The sequence below is a fragment of the Giraffa tippelskirchi genome, chromosome X (genome assembly GCF_054371585.1).
Source record: "Giraffa tippelskirchi isolate mGirTip1 chromosome X, T2T-mGirTip1v1.2.pri, whole genome shotgun sequence".
In the NCBI taxonomy this organism is placed as follows: Eukaryota; Metazoa; Chordata; class Mammalia; order Artiodactyla; family Giraffidae; genus Giraffa; species Giraffa tippelskirchi.
This window is the reverse complement of record NC_137289.1, coordinates 86,486,235-86,511,413: the sequence shown is the minus strand read 5'-3', so window position 1 is coordinate 86,511,413 and position 25,179 is coordinate 86,486,235. Positions and strand designations below refer to the sequence as shown.

General features: G+C 43.7%; 1 protein-coding gene across 6 annotated transcripts in view; it reads left to right on the top strand.

The window, feature by feature from the left end:
- NHSL2 (NHS like 2) overlaps window positions 1–25,179 on the top strand; it is a 300,730-nt gene that overhangs the window by 226,564 nt on the left and 48,987 nt on the right. The window contains exon 1 of one of the 6 annotated variants that reach the window (XM_081567496.1): window positions 1,673–2,162. The exons of the other annotated variants lie outside the window; for them this stretch is intronic. Within the exon in view, the coding sequence (XP_081423622.1) occupies window positions 2,120–2,162 (43 nt within the window). The 5' untranslated portion in view covers window positions 1,673–2,119. Of the gene's footprint in view, window positions 1–1,672; window positions 2,163–25,179 lie in introns of those variants that run through there. 6 annotated transcript variants of the gene reach the window in all.

Here is a 25,179-nt window from a genome sequence, read left to right as displayed (position 1 = left end):
GCTGAGACTGGGGCTTGAGTCCAGATAGTAGGAATCTCAATTCTGTCTTCTTAGCCACTCTGCTCAGCTGTCAGCATCGGGGAGCTAAGCCAGTCAGGCCAATTTGCCTTCAACCCACTAGCTGGGCTAAGGCTGGACTGCAGTCTCTACTAAGAATTAGTGTAATGATTCCCAACCTGAGGAGATTTAGAACACCATCAACGCCTAGTCTCCACGCCTGCGAAATTCTGGTCTAATTGGTCTGAGATGAAGTCCAGCACACAGGGGATGTGGAGGATAGGGTGAGCGGCAATTCTGGTGAGAGCTCCTCGACTTAAAAACGCACAGCACCTCTCCCATCCTGACAAACATCTCACTCCCAGCCAGAGCTCTGTCACTCCCTCCAGCTATGGCTCTCTTTCCTCTCTAACCACAGCCAGACTTCCTGAGAGTTGTCTCCCCTCCCCTCCCATTTCCCTCCTTAACCTGCTGCCGTCTGGCCTCTGCAAGCTGAACTTGCCAAGGCTACCCCTCTTGATGCTGCCACAGTGCACATTCACTGCTTGGTCCTCAGCCTACTTAAAGTCGGGAATGCAATTCATGATGTCAATTGGTCCTTGCTCCTAGAAGCTAACCTTCTCCCAACCTCGGGGTCACAAACCCATTGTCCTTGTCTGCAAATTTCACATCAGTCTTTTTAGATGGCTTTTTGTCTCAAGCCATACAAATATTTTCTGGGGGCAGGGCATCCAGAGCCCCACAACCCTGCCCTTGAGGAGCTGAGAGTCAGCACAGGAGGGATTCAGTATCCTCGTCCTTGAGGTGACAAGGTGGTTCCTCAAGGGGAGCCCTCCAACTCCTTCCCTCAAGCTGCTTCCCTGTCTCTTTGCACTTCTGGCAAAAATAGGAAAGAGAACAAAGCTCTGGCTAGGTCTTTTCACTCTGTGAGCAAGAACTCTCAATACTTCTCTTCCAGTTAAAAGCCAGTTACTGGGACAGGGCGCAGGCTATGGACCTGTGCTCTTTTTGCCAGAAGAGTCATGGAGTCCCTCTGCAATGAGCTTCTGGCATGCACGGATTGTTTCCTGGGCCCTTGTGTTTCTAAACACACAGAAACAAATTGAACAAAAATGCATTTTAAATGTTAAAACCAGCAATTCTCTCCTGTTTTGTGTCCTGGGAAAATAGGCTTTGCTAGCATTTGCAGCACTGATTCTGGAATGCTGGAAGGGTGGAGATGGGAGAAGCAGTGAGGGAGGCCAGCAGGGTTCTCCACCTGATGCTATGGAGAGAAAAGGTGGACTCTGAGACTTACTATTCTCTGGCTGTTGGGCCTTGGGAAAACCCCTTTCCCTCTCAGAGCTTCAGTTTCCTCCCCTGGTACTGGGACCCATCATCATTAGCTACTCTGTCTGTGGCAAGGGTGCTGGGAGATGACCCCTACGTGCTGGAGGCACGATGCTCTGCTGGAGTAGGCACTCCCTAGGAGTTGTGGAAGCTGAATTGAATTGTGTTCAGCCATCATGCACAGACTTGTTCTAGGCCAAGAGAGAAAGTGTGTGTGTGTGCAAGAGAGATTTGCAAAAAACAAGGCCTATCTCTCTGCACGTCTCTCCTCTGGAAAGGAAGGGGCCCGCACGGTGACAATAGACAAGGGGCGCTGACTCAGACAGCCAGTTCCTGCTCATTTCCCCTCACTGCAGGACAGCAGCCGAACGGGAGGTCAGCCCTCCGTGGGGCTCTGATTCAGGCCTTTGGCTGAGACCCTTTCCTAGAGAAAGACAAGACCAACTCACAAACAGGTCTCTCTGTGAGAGGACGGACTGGACCAGTGTGGCTGTGGGCAGGCAAGTGGGGGCAGTGGGGAGTGGAAAAAGAAAGAGAGGAAACTCACTCTTTGAATCCTGCATTGCTTTCCCTGGGCTGGGCGGCCTAGAAACAACTTTACGGGCAACAAAGCATGTGACTGAAGGGGCCAAACTGATCCGGCCAGGGTGCTGGGAAACGGGGTTCAGGAGGAGTCGCTGGGTGCCCACGGAGGAGCCCAGCAAAGGGATTCAGAACAGCGTGGAGTTCCTTGGCTCCCTGCCCCCAGTGTGGAGTTGCTGGATGTGGAGTCTTAGTCATCCACACCGCTAGGATGGAGAGAGCCGAGGCTATCACCCTCTTCTGGAGCCGGGGAGGTGAGTCGCATGGAGGAGGAGCAGGTTCACGGGCTCAGCAGAGGTGGCATGGGGAGGAATCAGCGCTCGCTGAGGGAGAGGGTTGAGCACTCGGAGGTGTCCTGAGGCAGCCTGGGATGTTTGGGGGAACATAGGTCCCTTTTTAGTCCTAGAGGCATATGAGGAGGGACAGGCTAACCACTGGGCAGAGGGGCTATAAAAGGAATTCAAAATTGGGTGGCTCTGGAGGAGGGGAGGGTGGATGTGATCACATCCCAACCCTGATAATCTGGCATTCTAGAGGGATAAGAAAAGTGACTGAAGAATTGTAAGTGTCTGTGTAAGAAACACTGTCTCTCATCTATAAATCGACTTAGCATGCTCTCTGAAGCCTTGTCCCTTGCATGGTGGAAAATGCTGTTTCCGTCACCCTCAGGGCTTTACCCAGCTCCTGGACTGCTGCTAAAATGCTGATTTTTTTCACAGTACCGACAGGGAGAACAGGGAGGGGCAGGAAAGCGGTGTCTGTCACTAGTCATCCGTCAACACAGGTGACTACTAAGGGAGCAAGTGCTTGCTAAGTGCAGGTCAAGCCAGAAGTAGTGGCAGTAGGGTGGAATCAATTTCAGGGTCCTGAGCCACACCAGGGGGCTCCTTTCAGGTTTGTGTGACAAGGATGTTGCCTACCCTTGACAATGTTCCTGAAGATCCAGTTACAGCTGCAGAGGTAGCTAAAAGGATCAGGAGTTGGCCCTCTGTGTCAGACTTCAAAGGAGTTTATGAGCTAAAGGAGTTTGAAAAGCAGAGTGATGGCACTGTGTGAAGACTACATGCTGTTTGGTATGGAGAAGAAACAGAGGAAAGTGGTCTTTGGTCTTCAGGTCTTTGAGGGTCTGTCACAGGGTGAAGGGAATTGAGGGGGGCTCAGGAGACAGAGCTGTGTGACCTATGGACAAGGAGAACTTTCTAACAGACTCTTCACGGGCTGCCTTGCAAAGGAGTAACGAGTCTGAGTGCCTTTGGGAAATAACAGAGAGTGAGCCCTTGAGAAGACAAGGGCAAGTGAGAGCTGGCCTTCTTCTTCCAAGGAGGAGCGAGGGGGGCACCAGGATTGCCTGGGCTGTGGGCTGGCCCCATCTTGCACTGGGTTCCCTCCTCCCATCCTTCTGGTGGCACCTTCCTCTACCTCCCTCCTGCTGGGCTCCCTGCTTTCACTCTTGCCCCTCTCCAGCTCATTCTCCACTCAGCGGCCAGAGTGCGGCCAGAGTGCGACCTTATAAAACAGCCCCAGCTGCTCAAAAATCCTCCAATGGCCGCCCACCACCCACTGGTGCAAGTCCAGATTTATTTCTCTTCTCTATTGCCTCCTTTCTACTCTCTAAAAACAGTGCAGAGATAAGATCGTTTCTCACTCTAACGCAGATCTGACATTTCATAAATCTATGTCCTAGACAGCTGGAAAGGGCTATATTTAACCTTCCGCCTTGTAGCTTATAATGGAGGGACTCGCTTCAGGCGCTGCCTTCTAATGCTGCTGCAGGAGACCAGTGTCTTTTCTTTGTTCTCTGTAAGACTGAGACCACAGCCAGCCTCTCCCTCCAGTGGGGGCAGGCCATTTGCCCCAGAGCACCCACCCTCCCCTCTGTCTCTGGGTGAGGGACGTTCCTGTCCCACCCCCTGGAGTGTGCCCCCTCAGCTTTCTTATCTGCAAATACCTGAAAGACTCTTTGAAGTGAAGTGAAGTGAAGTTGCTCAGTCGTGTCTGACTCTTTGCGACCCCATGGACTGTAGCCTACCAGGCTTCTCCGTCCATGGGATTTTCCAGGCAAGAGTACTGGAGCGGGTTGCCATTGCCTTCTCCAGAGGATCTTCCCCACCCAGGGGTCGAACCCAGGTCTCCGGCAGTGTAGGCAGACACTTTACAGTCTGAGCCACCAGGGAAGTCTTGAAAGACTTTTTAGGAAACCTATAACCCAATATGTGGGACAGCAGATGAGCACAAGAATAGGACAGAGGACAGGGCCAGGAGGCATGGGCTGGGCTAGGCAGGGGAACCAGGAGAGAAGAAAACATCTCATCAGAGGTCTTGCTGTGGACACAGAAAGGGGAAAGGGAGTAATGCTGAGTAATGTGCTGGACCCTGTATATGATACTTTGCATACATTGCCTGGTGTGATCCTCCTACAATCCTAGGAGGTAGGTACTGATAGTACCCACCATCGTCTCCAGTGAAGAGATGGGCTTAGAGCAGTTTAGTGACTTGACCCAAAGTCAGACATAGCTGGAAAGTGACAGAACCGGCATTGAATCTAGGCCTGTCAAACTCCAAATCCTCCCCTGCTGAGTAGGAACTGCCCTTTGGAGCAGCTTTCCCTCATTTCCTTGTGTGTCTGCAAATGCTAGAGCCTCTTGAAGGCTCTGTCCACGCTGTGCATCACGCAGGCCCCAGGCCCACCTCAACCTCCACCCCTAGCTGTGGAACCCAGCCCAGGAGATCTGGTCTTTTGATGGTGCCCCTATGCTCTCAGGCCTGATGGGCTGACTTCCCCCATCTCTGCTTCCACATTCTGTTCTCTTCTGCCTTGCAGGTAGCAGCTACTAGGACCAGGAGTCTCAAACAATAGGGTTGTTTGAGAAGGAAATGCGATGTTTTCTTCCATGTCTGCCCCCTAGACTGCTAACACTAACACCCTCTGTGGCCTTAGACAGATTGTGTCCCTGCTCTGGTCTCAGTTTCCCCAGATCTAAAGTGGGACGATAGGATGTTCTGTAAAGGCCCTCCCAGTTCTAAGAGCCTGGGTTGCCCAAGATCCTGCCCTTCTCCCAGCCCCACCCTGCTGCTTTCTCTCACTGTGTGGGGAATGATGGTCACCACAGGCACTGGTTTGGAAACCTTCACTAAACCAAATGAAAAGACAGCTACATTGAAGTAACTGCCCCAGCACCAATGGACAAAACAATCAAGTGGTAATAACCACATTTGTAGGGGACTTTATTGTTTATACCAACTGCTCTCACAGCCAGCAGAGTGCTAGGGAGGGGGACTCCAAGGTGATCGTAATGGTACATGGTACAGCTTTAAAAAACACTAAATTACATGGTGAGAAAATGATTCTTGCTTCCTCCTCTTTTCCAGCTTTCTGATTACATCAAGGAAAAAAGCTCAGTGTGATGCTATTCTTCACCCTCTGTAATGCTTGCTAATCTTCTTTCAAAACAGAACGAGAGCAGGCCTCAGGCTCAAAGACAGTGACAGGCAATGATATCTACATAGAATTTAATTACCCTGTTCTATTTCTTTGTATTTATTTTTACAGTTACTTTATATTTCTGGTAAATGTTATTCTTTTTGGTTCTTGGGTGCCATATAAAAAAATTAATATACATTTCTTTAAGCAAAAAAAAAGAAAATTCACATTGAGAAAAAGAGGAATAGTAAATAAAACCAGCGGTGCCTAGATATGGCAAAACTTGTGGAAGTGGTTCCTAAATGGTGGAAGTTTGGGCAGCACTGAAAGGCAGCATTCGTTTAACACCAAGATCCTCAGTGTGGCCCATAAGGCCCTGCACAGTTTGCCGCTGCTAGTATCCCAGACTTTGTTTTCCATTACTCCCTTTCCTCCCAAACCTTACACACTTTCATGCCTGCCAGCCTTTGCACATGCTGTACCCTGTGCCTAGAGTGCCTCTCCCACATCCCCTGTCCACCCATCAAACTCTAACTCAGCCTTCAAGACTCAGATTAAATGACACCTCCTCTAGGGAGCTTTCCTTCAGCTAAGCACTAGGTTCATTTATTTCTCTATTATAGTGTCTCTCCCATGGCTATGTTTATTTTCTTCTAGGCTAGTATCTTCTACCCTATTGGTTCCAAATGGATTTTATAAGAAAGAGAGAGAGAAACAAAAATGTAACTGTGAGAGAGGTGTGTGCACAGTGACTGGGCCCTGGGGACTATTACAGCTCCTGGGATCACTTAGAATTGAGACTTCCCAGATGCTGATCCAGAGCCTTACAGAGGCCACAAAGCCGACCTGGGGGCTGCCTCTGAGGGGCAATCGCAGGCCACATGTAGGACGTTCATTGGGGTGCCTTTGAGATCAACACCTTGGATCTAAGAGAAGACAACAGGATTGGTTCAAGGAAGAAGTTGGGCTGGCATAGCTCATGACAGCCTCAGCTGACCGTGAGGAGCTCCGGAACTGGGTTGGCCCTGCAGAGTTGTTCTGAGTTAGGGTGAGGGGCTCAGACGTTGACATCAGCTCCTGTGGACCACTTATTAGATGAAGGCTGTCCCCAGGGAGGGAGCACAGTCTTGGGCGAGGCACCATGGGTCTGAGGAGGTGGCTGGGCAATCCTCAAAGAGGACTATCAGCCAACAACGCTCAGTCTTAGGCAAGTATATGAAGGGGGGGTATCACTGTGTTCACGACAGGACCTTGTCTTCCCCCTTCAGTGCTGGGACTTCAGTGCTGGGAGGGCAGGGAGGGTAGTACAGTGGTTTAAAGGGCAGAATGTAGCTGTCAAGAGTTAGAAACTGGAAGAGTCTAATAAATGTTCGTTTAAAAATGAGTGGCCGAGTATGAGGTTCAAGGCAATATGCTTAGAGGCAAACAAGTCACAGGTAACTTCTGGTATAATTAGGGTGACAGATACGGAAAAAAAAAAAAAAAAAAAAAACCTATTCCAGAACAACATGTGTAGAACAATGTATACCAAAGACCATGTTCTTGCTTCTGTTGGAGGCTTTAGCATCTCGTTCTTGCTTCTGTTGGAGGCTTTAGCTTACCACCCTTCGGACAACCCTCTAAGGCATGGATTCTTGTCCTCACTCTACACGTGTGAAAATTGAGAGCCCCAGATTTGCTCTAAAACTCACTGCCACTCAGATCCCCCAAGCAAGCAGACCTAAACTACCCAGTCCCTCTCCAAGCCACGTGCAGTCCTTTACAAAGTGCTTATTACATATATTCTATCTTGTCACAGCACTGTGAGGGAGCAAAATAAGGGTGACAGAAAAAAGTTGTTTTTTACCTTTATTTTCTTAACCTGCCTGGTATGCTTTCAGATATATTCTGATCATATTTATAACAGTGACATTCTTTTTTATTCTGTTTTTTTTCCTACACATTCTTAACCACCTGTGAAATTCTTCCACTACACTCATCTGTTCTTCCATATTTTATCTCAAAAGTGAGAAAATTATGATCAAAATCCAGTTCATTCCTTTTGTGCTGTGAGGGGGGGGGATTATGTGTTCTGTTTTTTTTTTTTTTTTTAATTTCAGCCTTACTCAGAAAGACAAAACTTTCTTGGATTGAAACATTAAAAATGTATGAAACCAAGAATATCTCTGATTCTACATGTGATTAATACTCTAGGAGAAATGTTCTGTGGGGGAGATTGTATAGTTTGAATAAAAGACCACTTAGGAGCAACTAAAAATCCCCCTTGAGGAGCTGGGTCTTAGACAGGGTTGCCACTCCTTGCTCCCTCTACCACCACCCTAGGCTGTGCCCTCTCCCCACCTTTGTGCCCACCATCCTCCTCAAGCTCCAGGCTGAGGTTTTTCTTCTCTTCATTCACAGCCTTAAAGATCTTCTGTCAAATGATGATGAAGGCAAATTTTGAAGCTGCCCCCCCAAAAAAATTCTAACATCTCTCCCAATAGATTCTATTGTAGTCTCTCTGGTCCCACAGTTCATCTAAAGCAAAGCTTTTCTCTAGAGTTTTCCTAGCAGAAGCTGTCACATTGCAGAGAACCAACAGTTGCTCTGTGTTGCGCAGGAGAAAAGGCTCCATATGTTCCCAATGAAAATAAAGATTTACATGATCTGTGTCCATGCCTAGCCCTGCGTGATACTATTTGCCATCACTATTATGGGACCATAATTAAAATTTCCCCTCTCATTTTAATTACTAAAATACCATGCCGGTCTCATGGGCTAAAGAGAGCCGTCCTTTCTACTCATTTCCTTGACTTCCTTGTAGGGACCTTGCAATAGGCAATAGGAGCTGAGGTGAGGTAAAAGAGTCAATTTTCTTTTAAAGATTAGCAAGGTAAATAAATCACCCTTATTAAAGTATAACTTTCAAAAAATTAAAAGCATGATTCTCATTGAAATATATGGTGATCACCTATCAAAAATTTATTGAACTCATTGATGAAATAAACAGCATTATGGTAAAGCTGGTTTTAAAAGAAATGAGATTTTAGCAGTTCCTCAAAAAGTTAAATATAGAATAACCATGTGATGATGTGAAGTCGCTCAGTTGTGTCCAACTCTTTGTGACCCCATGGACTGTAGCCTACCAGGCTCCTCCGTCCATGGGATTTTCCAGGCAAGAGTACTAGAGTGGGTTACCATTACCCATATGAACTAGCAATTCCACTTCTAGGTATATATCCAAAAGAATCGAGAATAGGGACTTGAACAGATACTTGTACATTAATGTGCATAGCAGCATTATTCACAATAGCCAAAAGGTCCATTGTTCACAACCCAAATGCCCACCAATAGATGAATGAATAAACAAGATGTGGTATATCCATACAACAGAACATTATCCATCAGTAAAAGGGAGTGAAGCTCTAATCCATACCACAGTACGGATGAACTTGAACACATTATGCTCAGTGAAAGAAGCCAAACACAAAAGAAATATTGTATGATTCCACTTATATGAAATATCTAGAATAGGCAAGTTCATAGGGACAGAAAGTAGACTGGAAGTTACCAGGGGTTGGGAAAAGAGGGAAAGGGAAATTACTGCTTAATGTTCTTGTTTGGGATGAAGAAAAATTTTGGAAATGGATAGTGGTAATGGTTGTACAATAGCATGAATATAATTTAATGCCACTGAAATATATGCTTGAAATGATTTTAATGACAATTTTGTGCTATATATGTGTGTGTGCATATATATATATATGTATATATATATATATATAACTTCATTAAAAATATTAAAAAAAAAGTGTGAGAGGCCAAAAGATATTGGAATTTTCAAAAGAATGCTAGAATAAGATTAAAAAGCTGGATACAAAACTAGTTCTACAAGATAATAAAACTGTAATCTTTGGGGCTAGTTTTCCTACTAGACAGAAATAGTTTTCATTTCGACCAGGCAAAAATCACTTGCAACTTATCAGTCTTCTATTAGCTAATGTTTAACTTTACAGAGTGGGCCTTAATTAATACTGAAGAGTCAAACAACAAGGATTTAGTGTATAGCACAGGGAATTGTATTCAGTATCTTATAATAAACTATAATGGAAAAGAATTGGACAAAAAAAAAAGACTATAGATATATACAGATATATGTATAACCAAACAACTTTGCTGTACACATGAAACTAACACAACATTGTAAATCAACTATACTTCAATTTAAAAATTTTTAAGTAGTGAATAGTCAAACAATCACATAGATGATGCTCTCCTATGTTCTTGAAAGGGCATTCAGTAATATTTTTTGCCATGTCAAGTTTCAGATAATTCTTCTAAACACCTCAAATAATACATGATGAACCACAGCTCTCATATGAGTCTCCATGAAGAAAACTTTAGTTTCAAGGCCTGACTCTCATGGCATTAACATCTTGGTGGCATCTTCTGGGTGGCACCCAGCAAGTTCAGCCCTTGGCTACTTGTCAGGCTCACTTCAGTCCATGCTAAATCCAGTATGAACCCACCAGACTGGTCTTTCAAAACATCACATTCACTGTGTCCCTCCTACACACAAAACTGAAATCACTCCTGATACAGTCCACACTTCCCAGACTGGTTCGCAGAAACCTCTGGAATCTAGCCTGGCTCGAATTTGAAAGAAAGCTTTCAAGTTTCATTGCCCTCAGTCCCAATCAGGTGGGTCTCTCCAAACTCCTTGCTGACTTTCTGACCTTCCCTCAGGCAGACATTCCCATTTTATGTCCCTGGCCCATCTCTTATCCTAATGGACTTATGGCAGTTTCCCAAATTTCAGTCATCCATGTACCGCTGTCACAAATTTTGTTTGCTATCTGTACTATTTTCTGATTAAAAAAAAAAATGACTCTCTTTTAAAAAGTTACTTGCCCAAAGCTGCAGGTTTGATAGGCTGTTTAAAAAAGAAAAATTCACTGGTATACCACTTCAAATCACATTTATTTCATACGTGGTTGTATTCTAATTTTTCAGTGTGTTTGACCTCACTTGAAGATGTGGTTTGGCCTCCTTGAGGACAAGTACTATGGTCCTGGTGTCCCTCATCACACAGCACTGGCCTAAGCCCTTGGCATGTACTCACCACAAAACATTTGGTTGACTGAGTAGCTGTCTTCCTTGATAAATTTCTTCTCAGAACACTGCTGACTTTCCCTCTGTCGCTTTAGTGTGCAGAGAAATGTTGAAAATGTACTCCTGGTCCTCCAGGGACTTATATTCTGGCTGGGAAAACAAAAGTAGGTGTTCTTGGTGAGTCCAGCAAATGTAGCTTCCCCCTTGTCCATTTTGTACTTATGTTACCTTGAAGAAGAAACCTCCCTGCCCCTCAGTTTCCTCATCAATGAAATGAAAATAGCAATGATCAGACTTGCTTTGCCTCCCTCATAGAATGGACGGGAGGCTCCAATGAAGTGATAGTCATGTAAGTGCTTTGTAAATAAGAACATGATATCTATATTTTAGTTAAATATTTCCATAAAGTTTCCATAATAATACAAGATGGCCAAATAAAGAATGTCATAAGGCAGTTTCCCAAGCTCCACATGAGTCCCTCTGGTACTCACTTACTAATGGGCAGAAGGGTTCCAGAAGGCTTCTTTAGATGGGCTATGAAGCAAGAGCAGAAGGTCAGTAAGGAATGGAGGTAGGGAAGGGGAGCAGAGATAGGTGTGGAGCATGAGGGAAACAAGTTGAATAGGGAAGAAAAACAGACACCTGCTTGGGGCTGATGAGGAGTGAGGAGGCCAGTTGGGATACACAGAGCAAAGTGTGAAGGGGCAGTGGGAGAAACGGGGAGGTGAGCCAGACCTGGAGGCCTCCAGTGCCAGGCTAAGGTGCTGGGCCTTCCTGCCATGAGGTCACTGGGCAGCTTTTGAACAGAGGAACAATCTAAATCAATCTTTAGAATGCAGTTTTCTCTAAGATTGGACTTCTTGTTTTCCTCATGATTTATTTACCATTTTTATGTTTTTATTATGAGATAAAATATAGTCATTATGCCGAAAAATCACAAGTAAATCAACAAGTATTTAGGGGGTAGAAAAAGTTCCCCTCTTATCTCTCCTCCCTCTCCCCCTAGCCGCTCCCAGTCACTTTCAGAGACTACATCCGTTGTTTGCATGGTGTGACTCATTCTAGATCTTTTCCTATGAATATGCCCGTGTATGTATATCTTTTTACATAAGTGGGATTCTCTTATACATCTTGTACAGAGCCTTGATATTTTTAACCTAATATGTCTATGGACAATTTCTGTGGCAGAATCTCTTCTTCTGAATGGCTGTATAGCATTCCTTAGTAAGAATATATTGCAACTTGTTTAACCAACCCCTTGTTGATGAAGACTTCTGGAATTAATTTTGCTTTTTCTTTTTACTTTCATGTCTTTAAGTAACATGTGCATGTGGCAAAAGAAACTCAACAGTAAAAAGCAGAAAAAGTAGTTCTCCTGACTATCCCTAACCCCCACCCCAACTTTAATAGCTCCTCTTTCAACAGGCAACCACAGAGACCAGTAGTTTGTGTGTCCTTCCAGAAGTGATCTATGTAACTGGAGATGATTTATGCATATACATAAATCACTTCTATGTATGAGTGTGTGTGTGTGTGTTTGTATGGAGAAGGAGGGACTTTCCAGGTGGCACTAGTGGTAAAGAACCTGCCTGCCAATGCAGGAAATGTAATAGATGTGGGTTTGATCTTTGGGTCAGGAAAATCCTCTAGAGGAGGAAATGGCAACCCACTCCAGTATTCTTGCCTGGAGAATCCCATGGACAGAGGAGCCTGGTGGGCTACAGTTCATAAGGTTGCAAAGAGTCGGACATGACTGAAGTGACTTAGCACATGGAGAAGGAGAGAGGGAGGGGGGGCAGAGAAGGAGAGAACATTCTATATCAACACATATTTTAGCTGCATGATTCTTCTTAATGGCTGCAGAGTGTTTTATTGTGTGGCTAAACCACTGTTCATCTAGCATATCTTCTATTGAAGGGGTTATTGCTAGTAGTTTGCTATTGTACATAGTTTTATTTGTTTGTTCAGTCCTTAAGTCTTGTCTGACTCTTCACAACCACATGGACTGCAGCACACCAGGCTCCTCTGTCCTCCACCGTCTCCCAGAGTCTGTTCAAAGTCATGTCCATCGAGTCAGTGATGCTATCTAACCATCTCATCCTCTGCCGCCCCTTTCTACTTTTGCCTTCAATCTTTACCTGCATCAGGGTCTTTTCCAATGAATCAGCTCTTCGCATCAGCTGGCCAAAGTATTGGAGCTTTCAGTGAATATTCAGGGTTGATTTCCTTTAGAATTGGATGGTTCGATCTCCTTGCTGTCCAAGGCACTCTCAAGAGTCCTCCAGCACCACAATTTGAAAGCATCAATTCTTTGGTGCTCAGTCTTGTTTATTGTCCAACTCTCACATCCATACATGACTACTGGAAAAACCATAGTTTTGACTATATGGACCTTTGTTGGCTAAATAATGTCTCTGCTTTTTAATACGCTGTCTAGGTTTATCATAGCTTTCCTTCCAAGGAGCAAACGTCTTTTAATTTCATGGCCATAGTCACTGTCTGCAGTGATTTTGGAGCCCAAGAAAAAAAGAATCTGTACATAGTAGTATAATGTATGTCTTTGTTCACTTGCCTTCGTGTGTACTTTGCCTCTAGTGTAAATTCCTAGAAGTGACATTGTTGGGTAAAGTTCAGTTCAGTTCAGTTCAGTCACTCAGTCATGTCTGACTCTTTGCGACCCCATGGACTGCAGCACACCAGGCCTCCCTGTCCATCCAATTCCCAGAGTTTACTCAAACTCATGTCCATTGAGTTAGTGATGCCATCCAACCATCTCATCCTCTGTCATCCCCTTCTCCTTCCGCCTTCAGTCTTTGGGTAAAAGGAACATGTATTTACACTTTTGACAGATAATGCCAAACTGTCCTCCCAAGAAGTTGTTCCAGTTAACCCTTCCACTAGCTGTGTGAATCCTGTCCCTATATACCCTCTCCCCATCACAGTGGATAATAAAATTTTTTTAATCTGTGCCAGAGGAACACGATGAAAGCCTGAGATGGTGGAGTGGGAGTGTGGTCAGGGAAGGCAGAGATCACCCGGTTGTTCCCCATGGGTATGGCTGAGACTCATAACAGCCCAACGGTGCTTGTAACTCAAAAACATTGTATCCCCAGGACCTGAGGTGTCTAGTGGCACCCAGAAATTACCCATGATCCACAAACCCATATGATGCAGTCTTGGATTGCCCAAAGAGATCCTTTTGGTTCTTGCCACCCTCTTATAGCTTCACACAGAACCTCTTCTGGACTTCTTCATGTACATCACCAGCCAGGACTGAGAAGCCTGGATGACATTCTGCTGGTGAGCGGAATTTTTCACCCACTGTTCCCAAATTCACACACACACACACACACACACACACACACACACACACACACACACACACACACACACACACACACACACACACACACACACACACACACACACACACACACACACACACACACACACACACACACACACACCCCAAAAGGACTAACTGTAGAACTCAACACCCAGGTTCAGAATGCAAGCCCAGTCCTTGGGAAGCACAGCTCACATGTGGTCTGGGTTCCCAGACGCTTGAGGTTAATCAGTTGCAAGAACAAGGGTGTGCCTCAGTTTCCTTGGGAAGTAGGGCATGAGTGTGAGGATTCACGCATAAGTGAAGGAGAGGAAGTCATCTCCAGCAGCCAGGATTCTTCACAACTAATGCATCAGCAGTGCTTTACAAGACAAGCAAAGTGTCTGCCACTTCTCCCACTCAGTTGCTCTCTGCCATTGCCTCTCCTGCTGCTCCCTGTGGCTGTGCTTTACCTGCTCCCTGTGGCTTCTGCTTAGGCTATCTCTCTGGGCTTCTGGACCACCCCCACAGCTTGTGCTCTCCTGTCTGTGTGTGTGTCACATCACATTCCCCAGGGAGGGAATCTCATAGGGTCAGTTGGTCACTCTGCATTCTGGAGTACCTGTCTGTCTGGGTCCTCACTGCAGAACACTCACAGCGCTCAGGGCCAGCTGGCAGGTGACTTCCCTTGACTCAAGCACAGACTCCCTAAATTATTCAGTCACAACCAAAAGAACAGTGCCTGGCACAGAGTAGCCACTCAATAAAATATTTCTTGAATGAATAAGTAATAATCCAGAATCAAGAAATCACTTCTGTACACTTTGTTCAGAAGGGGCTATGGGTGAGGCAGGCACACAAAGCATTGTGGGACCCCTCTCTAAGGTCACATTTAGCAAATTAATTACCTGAATTTCTGATGTACTTCTGTCTCAAATGTAGAGGTGCAATATTATAAGGAGAAGAATGCAGACAGACCTGAACTCAAATCTTGACTATCACTAACTCTGCAGCTTTGGGCAGGTTCCTTGACCTCTTCTTGTCCTTACCCACAAAATGAGCCTCATAATATATCTGGGGCTTCTCTGGTGGCTCAAATGGTAAAGAATCTGCTTTCAATGGAGGAGACGTGGGTTTGATCCCTGAGTCAGAAGATCCCCTGGAGAAGGGATTGGCAACCCATTCAGTATTTTTGCCTGGAGAATCCCATGGACAGAGGAGCCTGATGGGCTACAGTCCATGGGTCACAAAGAGTCGGACACGACTGAGTGACTAACACTTTCACTTTCATAATACATCTATCTTATGGTGTCGTTAGGAAAACTAGTCTAGACAAAGAATGCAGTGCCTAGTACTTAAAGGTGTTTAAGAGGCATTATCTATTTTGGTTATTAAAGTCATTTTAAAAAGTTAAACCTTCTGGCTTTATCCATTAAGCTCCCAGTAAATGAGAGCATGCTTGCAATTTTAGAGATATGCTTGAATGTCTCAAGTCAAATACTCCCAGGCACCACAACCATTTCCTCTTATTGACGTTTGTTACCAAAAGAAAAAGCCTTTTCTTCCTTTTCTTTCTGTTGGGCATTTAGCTTTGAAACAAGGCAAGTCATCTCATCAATTTGCAAATGTTCCTTTCAAATACTTACGAATTCTGTCTCCTTCTGATAGTTCCACAACCTGAGTTCTAATTTATTCCTTGGACTACTTCCCTATTTTTTTTTAAATTGATTTCAAAGAAAGGCACCTTCCCAGCAGACTGGAACTCTAGTCAGGTCTCCATATGGCAGGAGTGAGGGTATCTCCATCTAATACATCAGCAGTTATGTCACCTCCCTGGTACCTGGCCCTGTGCTGTGAGCAACATTATTTCTTCAGTCCAGTAGTCAAGGTAGTAGGTGAGAAAGGGACTGCTTAACATTTCTTTCTTGCAAACTCTATTCTCTAGGGTAGGGGTCCCACAAATTGTTCATCTGCCCCACTCTACACTGACGGACATTGAGAATGTTTCTAGTTTCACCCAAGTACTAACAACGGGGTGATGAGCGTTCTCGTACATATACCTGTGTATATACTGGGGCTTCCCAGGTGGCGCAGTGGTAAAGAACTTGCTTACCAATGCAGGAGATGCAAGAGACTCAGGTTCGATCCCTGGGTCAGGAAGATAGCCTGGAGAAGGAAATGGCAACCCACTCCAGTATTCTTGCCTGGAAAATCCCATGGACAGAGGAGCCTGGTGGGATACAGTCCATGGGGTTGTAAACAATCAGAAATGACTGAGCAATTGAGCATGCACATGTATGAATACTTACCTAGTCTAGCTTTATGAAAGTGCAGTTACTGGGTCAAATACAGTATGAATATTTACTTTGGATAAATATCAGAATATTGCCTCAAAAAAGCTTTTAAAATTTATACTTCCATCATTTACCTCAACTATTGCATGCCTAGGTATATATCCTAGAGACACCCTCATACAGGTGGACAATGACACATATGCCATGAATGTTCATGACAATGTTGTTTACAAGAGTAAAAGCTTGAGAAACAGCAGGAGGACAGACAAATAAAATCATTGATTATTGTGGATGAAAACAGTAGGATACTACACAGCATAAAAATGTCTGAACCAACATCAATGTGACTATTTCTCACATAGCTAATGTTGAACAAAGAAAGCACATTGTAGAAGGATATATACAGTTCAGTAATAATTTGTATAAAGTTTAAGGACGTGCAAAACAATACTGTATATTGTGTATTGTTTATGAGCATATGCAGAGTATATTTTTAAACATGCCTGTGAATCATAGCCTCTCAATTCAGGGGGATAGCTGCCTTTGGGAGGAGAGACACAAGAGGCTTCAACTGACCCTGTAATACTTTATTTCTTTAAAGAAAATATTCTAGGACAAATACTGGGAAATATGTCGTTCCTAATACTTTTCTGTATGTTTGAAATAGTTCAACATCTTCAAAACAGAAGGAAAGAAAAGCAGGGCAAAGATTCCCTCTACTCCTTTTGTGAAGATGAGAAAACTGAGGCTGAGACAGGTTCACAAGCCCCTCTGGAGTTCACCCTTTTGTTCAGGGGCAACCAGTACACCAGAGAGACCAATAACCTCTGTGAGAATGGAGCTCGCACCCTGATTCGCTGAGAAACTCCTTCTGTTTCACACTCCAGTATAAATCCTTGAAGTAGATTGCTTGGGTGATAACATTATGATGCTTGACTTCCCGATCTAAGAGGGTGACCACTGAATTTTTGCTATTGTCACCCAAATGCTGGAGTCTGCCTGCCCACCCATCTAGGGATTCTGAGTGTACTCAAATCAAGTGCTTGGGGCAAATGTTAGATCCAATCCTGATTTGGCAACACCCTTTACCCTACCATTGCCCCACAGATGCAAGGAAACAGGAATATTGCCAAGCTCTTCCTAGAACTGAAGTTTTGCCACAATGCCTCCTGCAAGCAACATTGCCCTGATTAGGTGACACAATGGAACCATTAGGCCTTATCAGCAGCACTTGGTCTAAAACAGAAACTAGGAGGGATAGGAAGGGCAGTCCTCAGTGCTTGGCCCTGTTGCCATGGCACCTGTTGCCATGGCTCCCAAGCACTTTTTGCTTACTATTTCTTTCAACCATTCATGGCATCCATCAGCAAGCAGGACCTAGAAGCTTTCTGAGGCAGACCAGGGAGAAAGCGGTTAACAGAAAGGGTAAGAGTGAGCAGGGAAGTAATTAGACAAATGAAAAGAATTTGGTGTATAGAAACATGAGGCCGAGAGAACAGTTTCTTTTAAGGACTCTTCTTGAGATGTGATGGATCGAGGTGGCTGGGTCAGAATTAGCTGAGAAGTGCCCATTATGCAGCTGCTTTGGGTTTCAAGTATAGCAACTCTGCGCCCTAGATTTTCCAGAAAAGTCCCAGTTTAAAGTATTGGGTTCTGTTTGTCAGACCAAGGATCCTGATTTGAGATTCAGAAAAATAAGGTCACTGTAGTTATAGTAGCTCTCTAAATTATCCAGGAAAAGCTGACTTAGAATTCACTCTGCCCCCACTGGGTGGCAGGGAATCCCCTCAGCGCCTGCCCCTGGGCACTAAAGCCCTGAGTAAGGTAGCCTTTTATACTGCCAACAAGCATCAGAGTGCCTCCTTGCCCTCCATCCCCCTGTAGCTCTCTACGGGGTGTGTAGCCAGAAAGGGATAGGTTTTGACCCCCATAAACCTAGGTTTCAATAGTCTCTGCATTTATTCTGTCAGTTTGGGCAATGCTCTGAGCCCCAATTTCCTCATCTGTAAAATAAGAACAATACCAGGTTTATTCCAAGCAAACATCAAATGAGATGTTTACCTTTAAAGCTCAAACAAAGGTTAGTTATTAAAATTAATCCCTTCATTCATCCAATAAGTGTCTACTACACGTCAGGCTCATATGTGGCCAGTCCTGGGGGTACAGACGTGAGCAAAACAGACAAGGTCTCTGCTAGCATGGAACTTTCAGCCCAGGGGAGATGGCAGACATTAGCCAAAGAATCACCCATTCCAAGTTCACACAGAGGAGAGATGAGGTAGAGCTGTTCTTTCTAAAAGCTGGCTCTGGCTGCTTTGTAGAGTGAGGCAGTGAGAGAAGGGGCTAGAGGCCACTTAGGAGGTTTCTGCCAGCCACAGTAGCATGGGCTAGGGTGGTGACAGTGACGGTGAGAAGGGGTCCGATTCTGGATCTATTTTGAAGGTAGAAGCAACAGAACTGGACGATGGACTCATGTTTCGGAGCAAGGAAGAGGCAAGGAGGTATCTTAGCTAGCTGTGTCCCCAGGACTGGGGCCACTGGAGCCACAGAGACAGTCCCAAGGCTGCTGAGGGAGCCCATGTGAAGCTTGCGTTTCCTCTCTTCTCTCTAGCTCAGACGGTAAAGAATCCACCTGTAATGCGGGAGACATGGGTTTGATCCCTGGGTTGGAAGGTCCCCTGGAGGAGGGCATGGCAACCCACTCCAGTATTCTTGCCTAGAGAATCCCCATGGACAGAGGAACCTGGTGGGCTACAGTCCACAAGGTTGCAAAGAGTCAGACACAGTTGAGCAACTAAGCACAATCACCCTTCTGTAGAATGGTGCAGTTCCCATCAAATTCGTTTGCTAGACTTGATCTTAATTGTTTAGTATTTAAAATGTTGCTTTGTAGTTGATAATAAAGGCAAATATATGGCATTCTGTCTTTACAATGCATGCCGATTTCCTCTTAACGGGAAATTCTTTGCTTCCAAATTTCAAATGGAAATTTTATTTCCAAATAAATTTTATTTATTTTTAATTGAAGGATAATTGCTTTACAATACTGTGTTGGTTTCTGCCATACATCAACATTGATCAGTCATAGGTATACATATGTCTGCTCCCTCTTGAGCATCCCTCCCACCTCCCACTTCATCCCAGCCCTCTAGGTTGTCATGGAGCACCAGTTTGAGCTCTCTGAGTCATACAGTAAGTTGCCACTGGCTGTCTGTTTTACAAATGGTAATGTATATGTTTCCAGGCTACTCTCTCCATTTGTCCCACCCTCGCCCTACCCTCTGCATCCACAAGTCTTTTCTCTATGTCTCCATCAAATGGAATGTTATTTTAAAAACAACATAGTTTCCATTCATTTAGGATGCTGAAAAACTTCAACCTAGGTGATCTCAGGACCAGCATATGTTCTTTAAATTGCATTCCTTTCAAAGCTCTGGCTTGGTATTTTTTGTTCTGAGAGGCTGGGAGAGAAGAGGGTCTGAAAGGAGAGGGGGAAACAGGAAGGCCCAAAGACAAGGTTGAGTTTCATAACAATAATGGACCATACTTTATGGTTTTCAAAGGAATTTCATGCCAATTCTTTGTTGTCATGTTTTGCAAATTCAGGACCAGAGCTATGTCCTGACTCCCAGTCTGGTGATTTTGCTACTTGTAACACTGCCAGGTCCTTAACTTTGGGGGCTAGGTGGGGGAGGAGCGGAGCTCTCCATGGAAAGCAAAAATGTTTCAGTAGACATACAAGGCCCTTCTTTATCAAAGCAATTTATTTCATTTGCATTGAGAATGATTGTTAAAAGAAAATTTGGTGTTTTCCCACACCACTTGTCCCCTACACACATCAGCAGGGCTTTCATTTCTCAATCCTTGCAGGCCCACCCTTCAGAAGCTATTATCTGCTTGACAACTGGCTGAGACCTCTTGTCTCTTTTCCTCTCTCAATTAAACACTAAGGATTGAGGTTCCCATCTGCCCTGGGGCAGACAAATCTTTTGTTATACCTGTTTTCAAGAAGCTGAAGAGCTTTATTGCTTTCTCCAACCTCTGTAGTTCTCTTTTCAAAAACACTTGACCCTCAACTGCCGATGGTACATGAAATTGGTTTCCCAAACTTTGAGCAAGGCTCTCCAAAACCCACTGCTTCAACCCTGCCTCCACCCATCCCTGAATCAGGAAAGAAAAAAACCACACACGTTTTCCTAAGTTGTTGTTTTTTTTTCCTCTTTTCTTTTTTTTTTTTTTTTATAAATTTATTTATTTTAGTTGGGGGCTAATTACTTTACAATATTGTAATAGTTTTTGCCATACATTGACATGAATCAGCCATGGGTTTACATGTGTTCCCCTTCCTGGACCCCCCACCCACCTCCCTCTCCATCCCATCCTTCTGGATCATCCCATTGCCCCGGCCCTGAGCCCTTGTCACATGCATCGAACATGGAATGGTGCTCTGTTTCACATATGACAATACACATGTCTCAATGCCATTCTCCCAGAACGTCCCACCCTCACCTTCTCCCTCAGAGTCCATAAAATTGTTCTATGCATCTGTGTTTCTTATTCTGTCTCGCATATAGGATTATCGTTACCATCTTTCAGATTCCATATATATGCATTAGTATACTGTATTGTTGTTTTTCTTTCTGGCTTACTTCACTCTGTATAATGGGCTCCAGTTTCATCCATCTCAGTAGAACCGATTCAAATGTATTTTTTTAATGGCTGAGTAATATTCCATTGTGTATATGTACCACAGCTTCCTTATCCATTCGTCTGCTGATGGACATCTAGGTTGCTTCCATGTCCTGGCTATTGTAAACAGTGCTGCGATGAACATTGGGGTACACGCGTTTCTAAGCAATCTCATCTTAACATGAATGTGGCAAACTCCTAGGGAGAAATGGTAGGATGTATCTCCACTGAGTAGGTTTTTCTCTCCATAGTGGATGGAGCTGACCTGGCCGTCTTTGATAATGCTGTGGGTAATTGAGCTTTATCCAGGATGGTGCTCTTCTATGGGAATACAGAGGGAGCCTCAGGTTCAAGCTGAGCAAGGAGCCAACAGATGTGGAATGGCTCCCCATGCACAGGGTTTTGAGGGTGAGAGGAAAGGGAAGGTGAGGAAAGAAAACGGCAGAAAAGGAGGAACAAGAAAGAGTAAGGTGAAAGGGGTATTTGCAAGTAGAAATAAAGCTAAGAAAAGAATAATAGAACCTCTAATTTTCTTGGTTGAAAAATATTAATACTTTTACATAAACTATTATAATAAATTATTTTCCAACATATAAAATTTAAATGAATGTAATGGTTTCATTATTGTAAAAACATCATATTTGTCATTAAAACTTCAAATTTTAAAGTGAAAAATCTGGGTTGGAGTCCTTCCCCTTCCCTCGCAAAGCCCTCCTCATGGCCCCCAGAGGCCCACTAGTGGTAACAGTTTTTGTGTGTCCTTGGCAGACAGACTTGCTCTGTTCATATGCAAACTTATGTGTGCTTTCTAGATGCATAAATGAGATCATACTATTTATTATGGCCCATTCCTAGCCCTTTTTTCCTTAAAATTAATAATAACTATCTGGAATTTTCCCATTTCTTTTTTAATTTAATTTTTTGGTAGTTTTAAAACACAGGTTTTTTTTTAAATTGAAATATAGTTGATTTACAATATTGTGTTAGTTTCTGGTGTACAGTAAAGTGATTCCATTATACATATATATATTATTTTTCATATTTTTATTATAGATTATAACAAGATATTGAATATGGTTCCCTGTGTTATACAGTAGGACCTTGTTGTTTATCTATTTTATATATCCCAAACTCCTAATATATCTCTCCCTTACCATTTCCTCTTTGGTAACCATAAGTGTCTTTTCTATGTCTGTGAGTCTGTTTCTGTTTCGTAAATAAGTTCATTTATATCATTTTTTACATTCCACATATAAGTGATATATGATATTTGTCTTTTTCTGACTTACTTCACTTTTTATGATAATCTCTAGATCCATCCATGCTGCTGCAAACGGCATTATTTCATCCTTTTATGGCTGAGTGGTATTCCATTATACATACGTACCACATCTTCTCATTTATTTTCATTGAAGTATGGTTCATTTACAATATTTGACGTATTCCCATTTCTTCTCATAGAGATATACTTCATTCTTATTAATGGTTGCATGACATCCCATTGTATATGTGCCCTGTGGTGGGTGGAACCCTGTTGATGGACATTTAAGTGAAATAGGGAGCCCAGAGCAGCACCACCCAATAGAAATAAAATGTGAACCACAAATGTGAGCTGCCTATAGAATTTTGAAGTTTCTGGTAGTAGCCACGTTTTCTTCTTGCTGATTTGAGATGCCACTTTTATACATGAAATTGTTTTGGACTATTTTATTTCACTCACCAATTTGCCTATTTCTACACTAGTGTCACCCATTTCCAGTAGCCACATTTAAAAAGTAAAAATAAAAAATGAACTTCTAGAAACAATTTTTAGCACACTTGGTTTTTTCCGTTATATATCTTGCTTCAGTTCATTTCCATACTCAAAAAAAGTAAAAAGAAAGATGAAATTTTTATGAAAAATTTTTAAATACTTTAGTATAATATAAGATTGTTTTTTATTGAAGTATAGTTGATTTACAATGTTGTGTGTCAGGTGTACAGCAAAGTGAGTCAGTTACATATATGTGTGTGTGCGTGTATATATGTATATTTATATTCTTTTTCATATTCCTTTCCATTATAGGTTATTACAAGAGACTGAATATAGTTCCTTGTGCTATACAGTAGGTCCTTGTTTATCTGTTTTATATACATTAATGTGTATCTGTTAATCATAAACTTTTAATTTATCCTCTCCCCACTCTTTCCTTTTTAGTAATCATAAGTTTATAAGAAAGAGATGAAGGTAATCTTAAGAATATATTTTATTGAATCCCATATATCAAAAATATTATTTCAACATGAAATCAATATTAAATATTATTAGTAAGATATTTAACACTCTGTTTCATACTCAGTCTTTAAAATCAGGTGTGAATTTTACACTTCTAGCACATTTCAGTTCATACTAGCCAATTTCAAGTGCTCAAAAGCCACACATGGCTGGTAGCTGTGGTCCTAGACAATGGAGGTCAACCAGACAGAGGCCCAAAATGTCACCTAAGTTGTGTGTCTCTGTGGTGGTAGGAATGGCTTAAAATGGCAGAAGCTGAGGATGAAAACCTCAGTGTCACCACTTGGGACAACTCCTGGGCCCTCTTGGGTCGTTTGTGTGTGGATCCCCATAAATTTGCTGTATGCTGCCCTGGTGCAAGGCAAGATAGCTGACTCATGTACAAAAAGCCCAGCTCCTTACCCCCTGAGGGGCTCTAGCTCTGCTGGCCACAGAGATAAAGAAAGGACCTTGAGTGCTCAGGAAGTGATTATCTGGGGCCTGTCACAGGTTCCCCTTTCTTTGCTTCCAGAAGTGCATTTGTTCACAGCTTCTCATTGTACTTAATGAGTGTTGTACCCAATGCTCAATTTCCTTTTTTCAGAAGTAGAGTGGTGTGCCAATGGGGCTGTGAAGAAAGCCTTCACTGGTGTCAGGGAGGGTGTGGTGGGAGGAACCCACTTTGTGGCTTACTCAACTGTAAGATCTTAACCCAGAGGCTCCCAGAGCTACTGTGTTCCCTGGCGGCAGTGGCAACAGCGATGGTGGCCCAGCCTAGAGCATGGAATGGTGAGCATGGGCATGATTTCATACTGCAAGGGGATTTGCAATGGGGTTGGAGGTTGGAGGTTGGCATCTGGATGGGTGCTGGCAGTATGGGAGGAGGCAGGTGGCTGGAGGACACTGAGGACAGGGAGGCCATCTTTGGCCAGGTTTGGGGAGCATTTGGACTTCCCAGCAGGTTTGAGGGCTTGCCCCCAAGTTGGCAGGAAGCTGAGAAATATGATTATCTCCTGCAGCACAGCATTCTGTCCCTGGGCAAAGGCAGTGGCCCCATGCCCACTGCCTGACTAATTTCCAAACTAGCCCTACCCCAGCCTAGCCTTTCCCTGCTGGCCAGCCACAAGAATCCACGCATGGTGGTGAGCTGCTCCAAGAGCTCAGAGTGGACTCTGAGACAGGAGAAAGGGAGCTCTTTTTCACTGGTCCCACTCCCAGTTTCCAGTGACTGCCTTACATGGTGGTGCTCAGCCTTCTTTATGATCCAACTCTCACATCCATACATGACCACTGGAAAAACCATAGCTTTGACTAAACAGACATTTGTCGGCAAAGTGATGTCTCTGTTTTTTAATATGCTGTTTCTAGGTTTGTCATAGCTTCTCTTTCAAGGAGCAAACGTCTTTTAATTTCATGGCTGCAGTCACCATCCGCAGTGATTTTCATGCCCAAGAAAATCTATTACTGTTTCCACTTTTTCCCCATCTATTTGCCACAAAGTGGGACCAGATGCTATGATCTTAATTTTCTGAGTGTTGAGTTTTAAGCCAACTTTTTCACTCCTCTCTTTCACCCTCATCAAGAGGCTCTTTAGTTCCTCTTCACTTTCTGCCATTAGAGTGGTATCATCTGCATATCTGAGGTTATTGATATTTCTCCTGGCAATCTTGATTCCAGCTTGTGATTCATCTAGCCTGGCATTTCGCTTGATGTACTCTGCATATAAGTTAAATAAGCAGGATGGCAATATACAGCCTTGACATACTCCTTTCCCAATTTTGAACCAGTCTGTTGTTCCATGTCTGGTTCTAACTGTTGCTTCTTGTCCTGCATACAGCCTTCTCAGGAGACAAGTAAGGTGGTCTGGTATTCCCATCTCTTTAAGAATTTTCCAGTTTGTTGTGATCCACACAGTCAAAGGCTTTAGTGTAGTCAGTGAAGCAGCAGTAGATGTTTTCTTGGAATTCTCTTGCTTTTTCTATGATCCAGTGGATGCTGGCAATTTGATCTCTGGTTCCTCTGCCTTTTCTAAATCCAGCTTGTACATCTGAAAGTTCTCTGTTCATGTACTGTTGAAGCCTAGCTTGAAGGATTTTGAGCATTACCTTGCTAGCATGTTAAATGAGCATAATTGTACAGTGATTTATACATTCTTTAGCATTGTCTTTCTTTGGGATTGGAATGCAAACTGACCTTT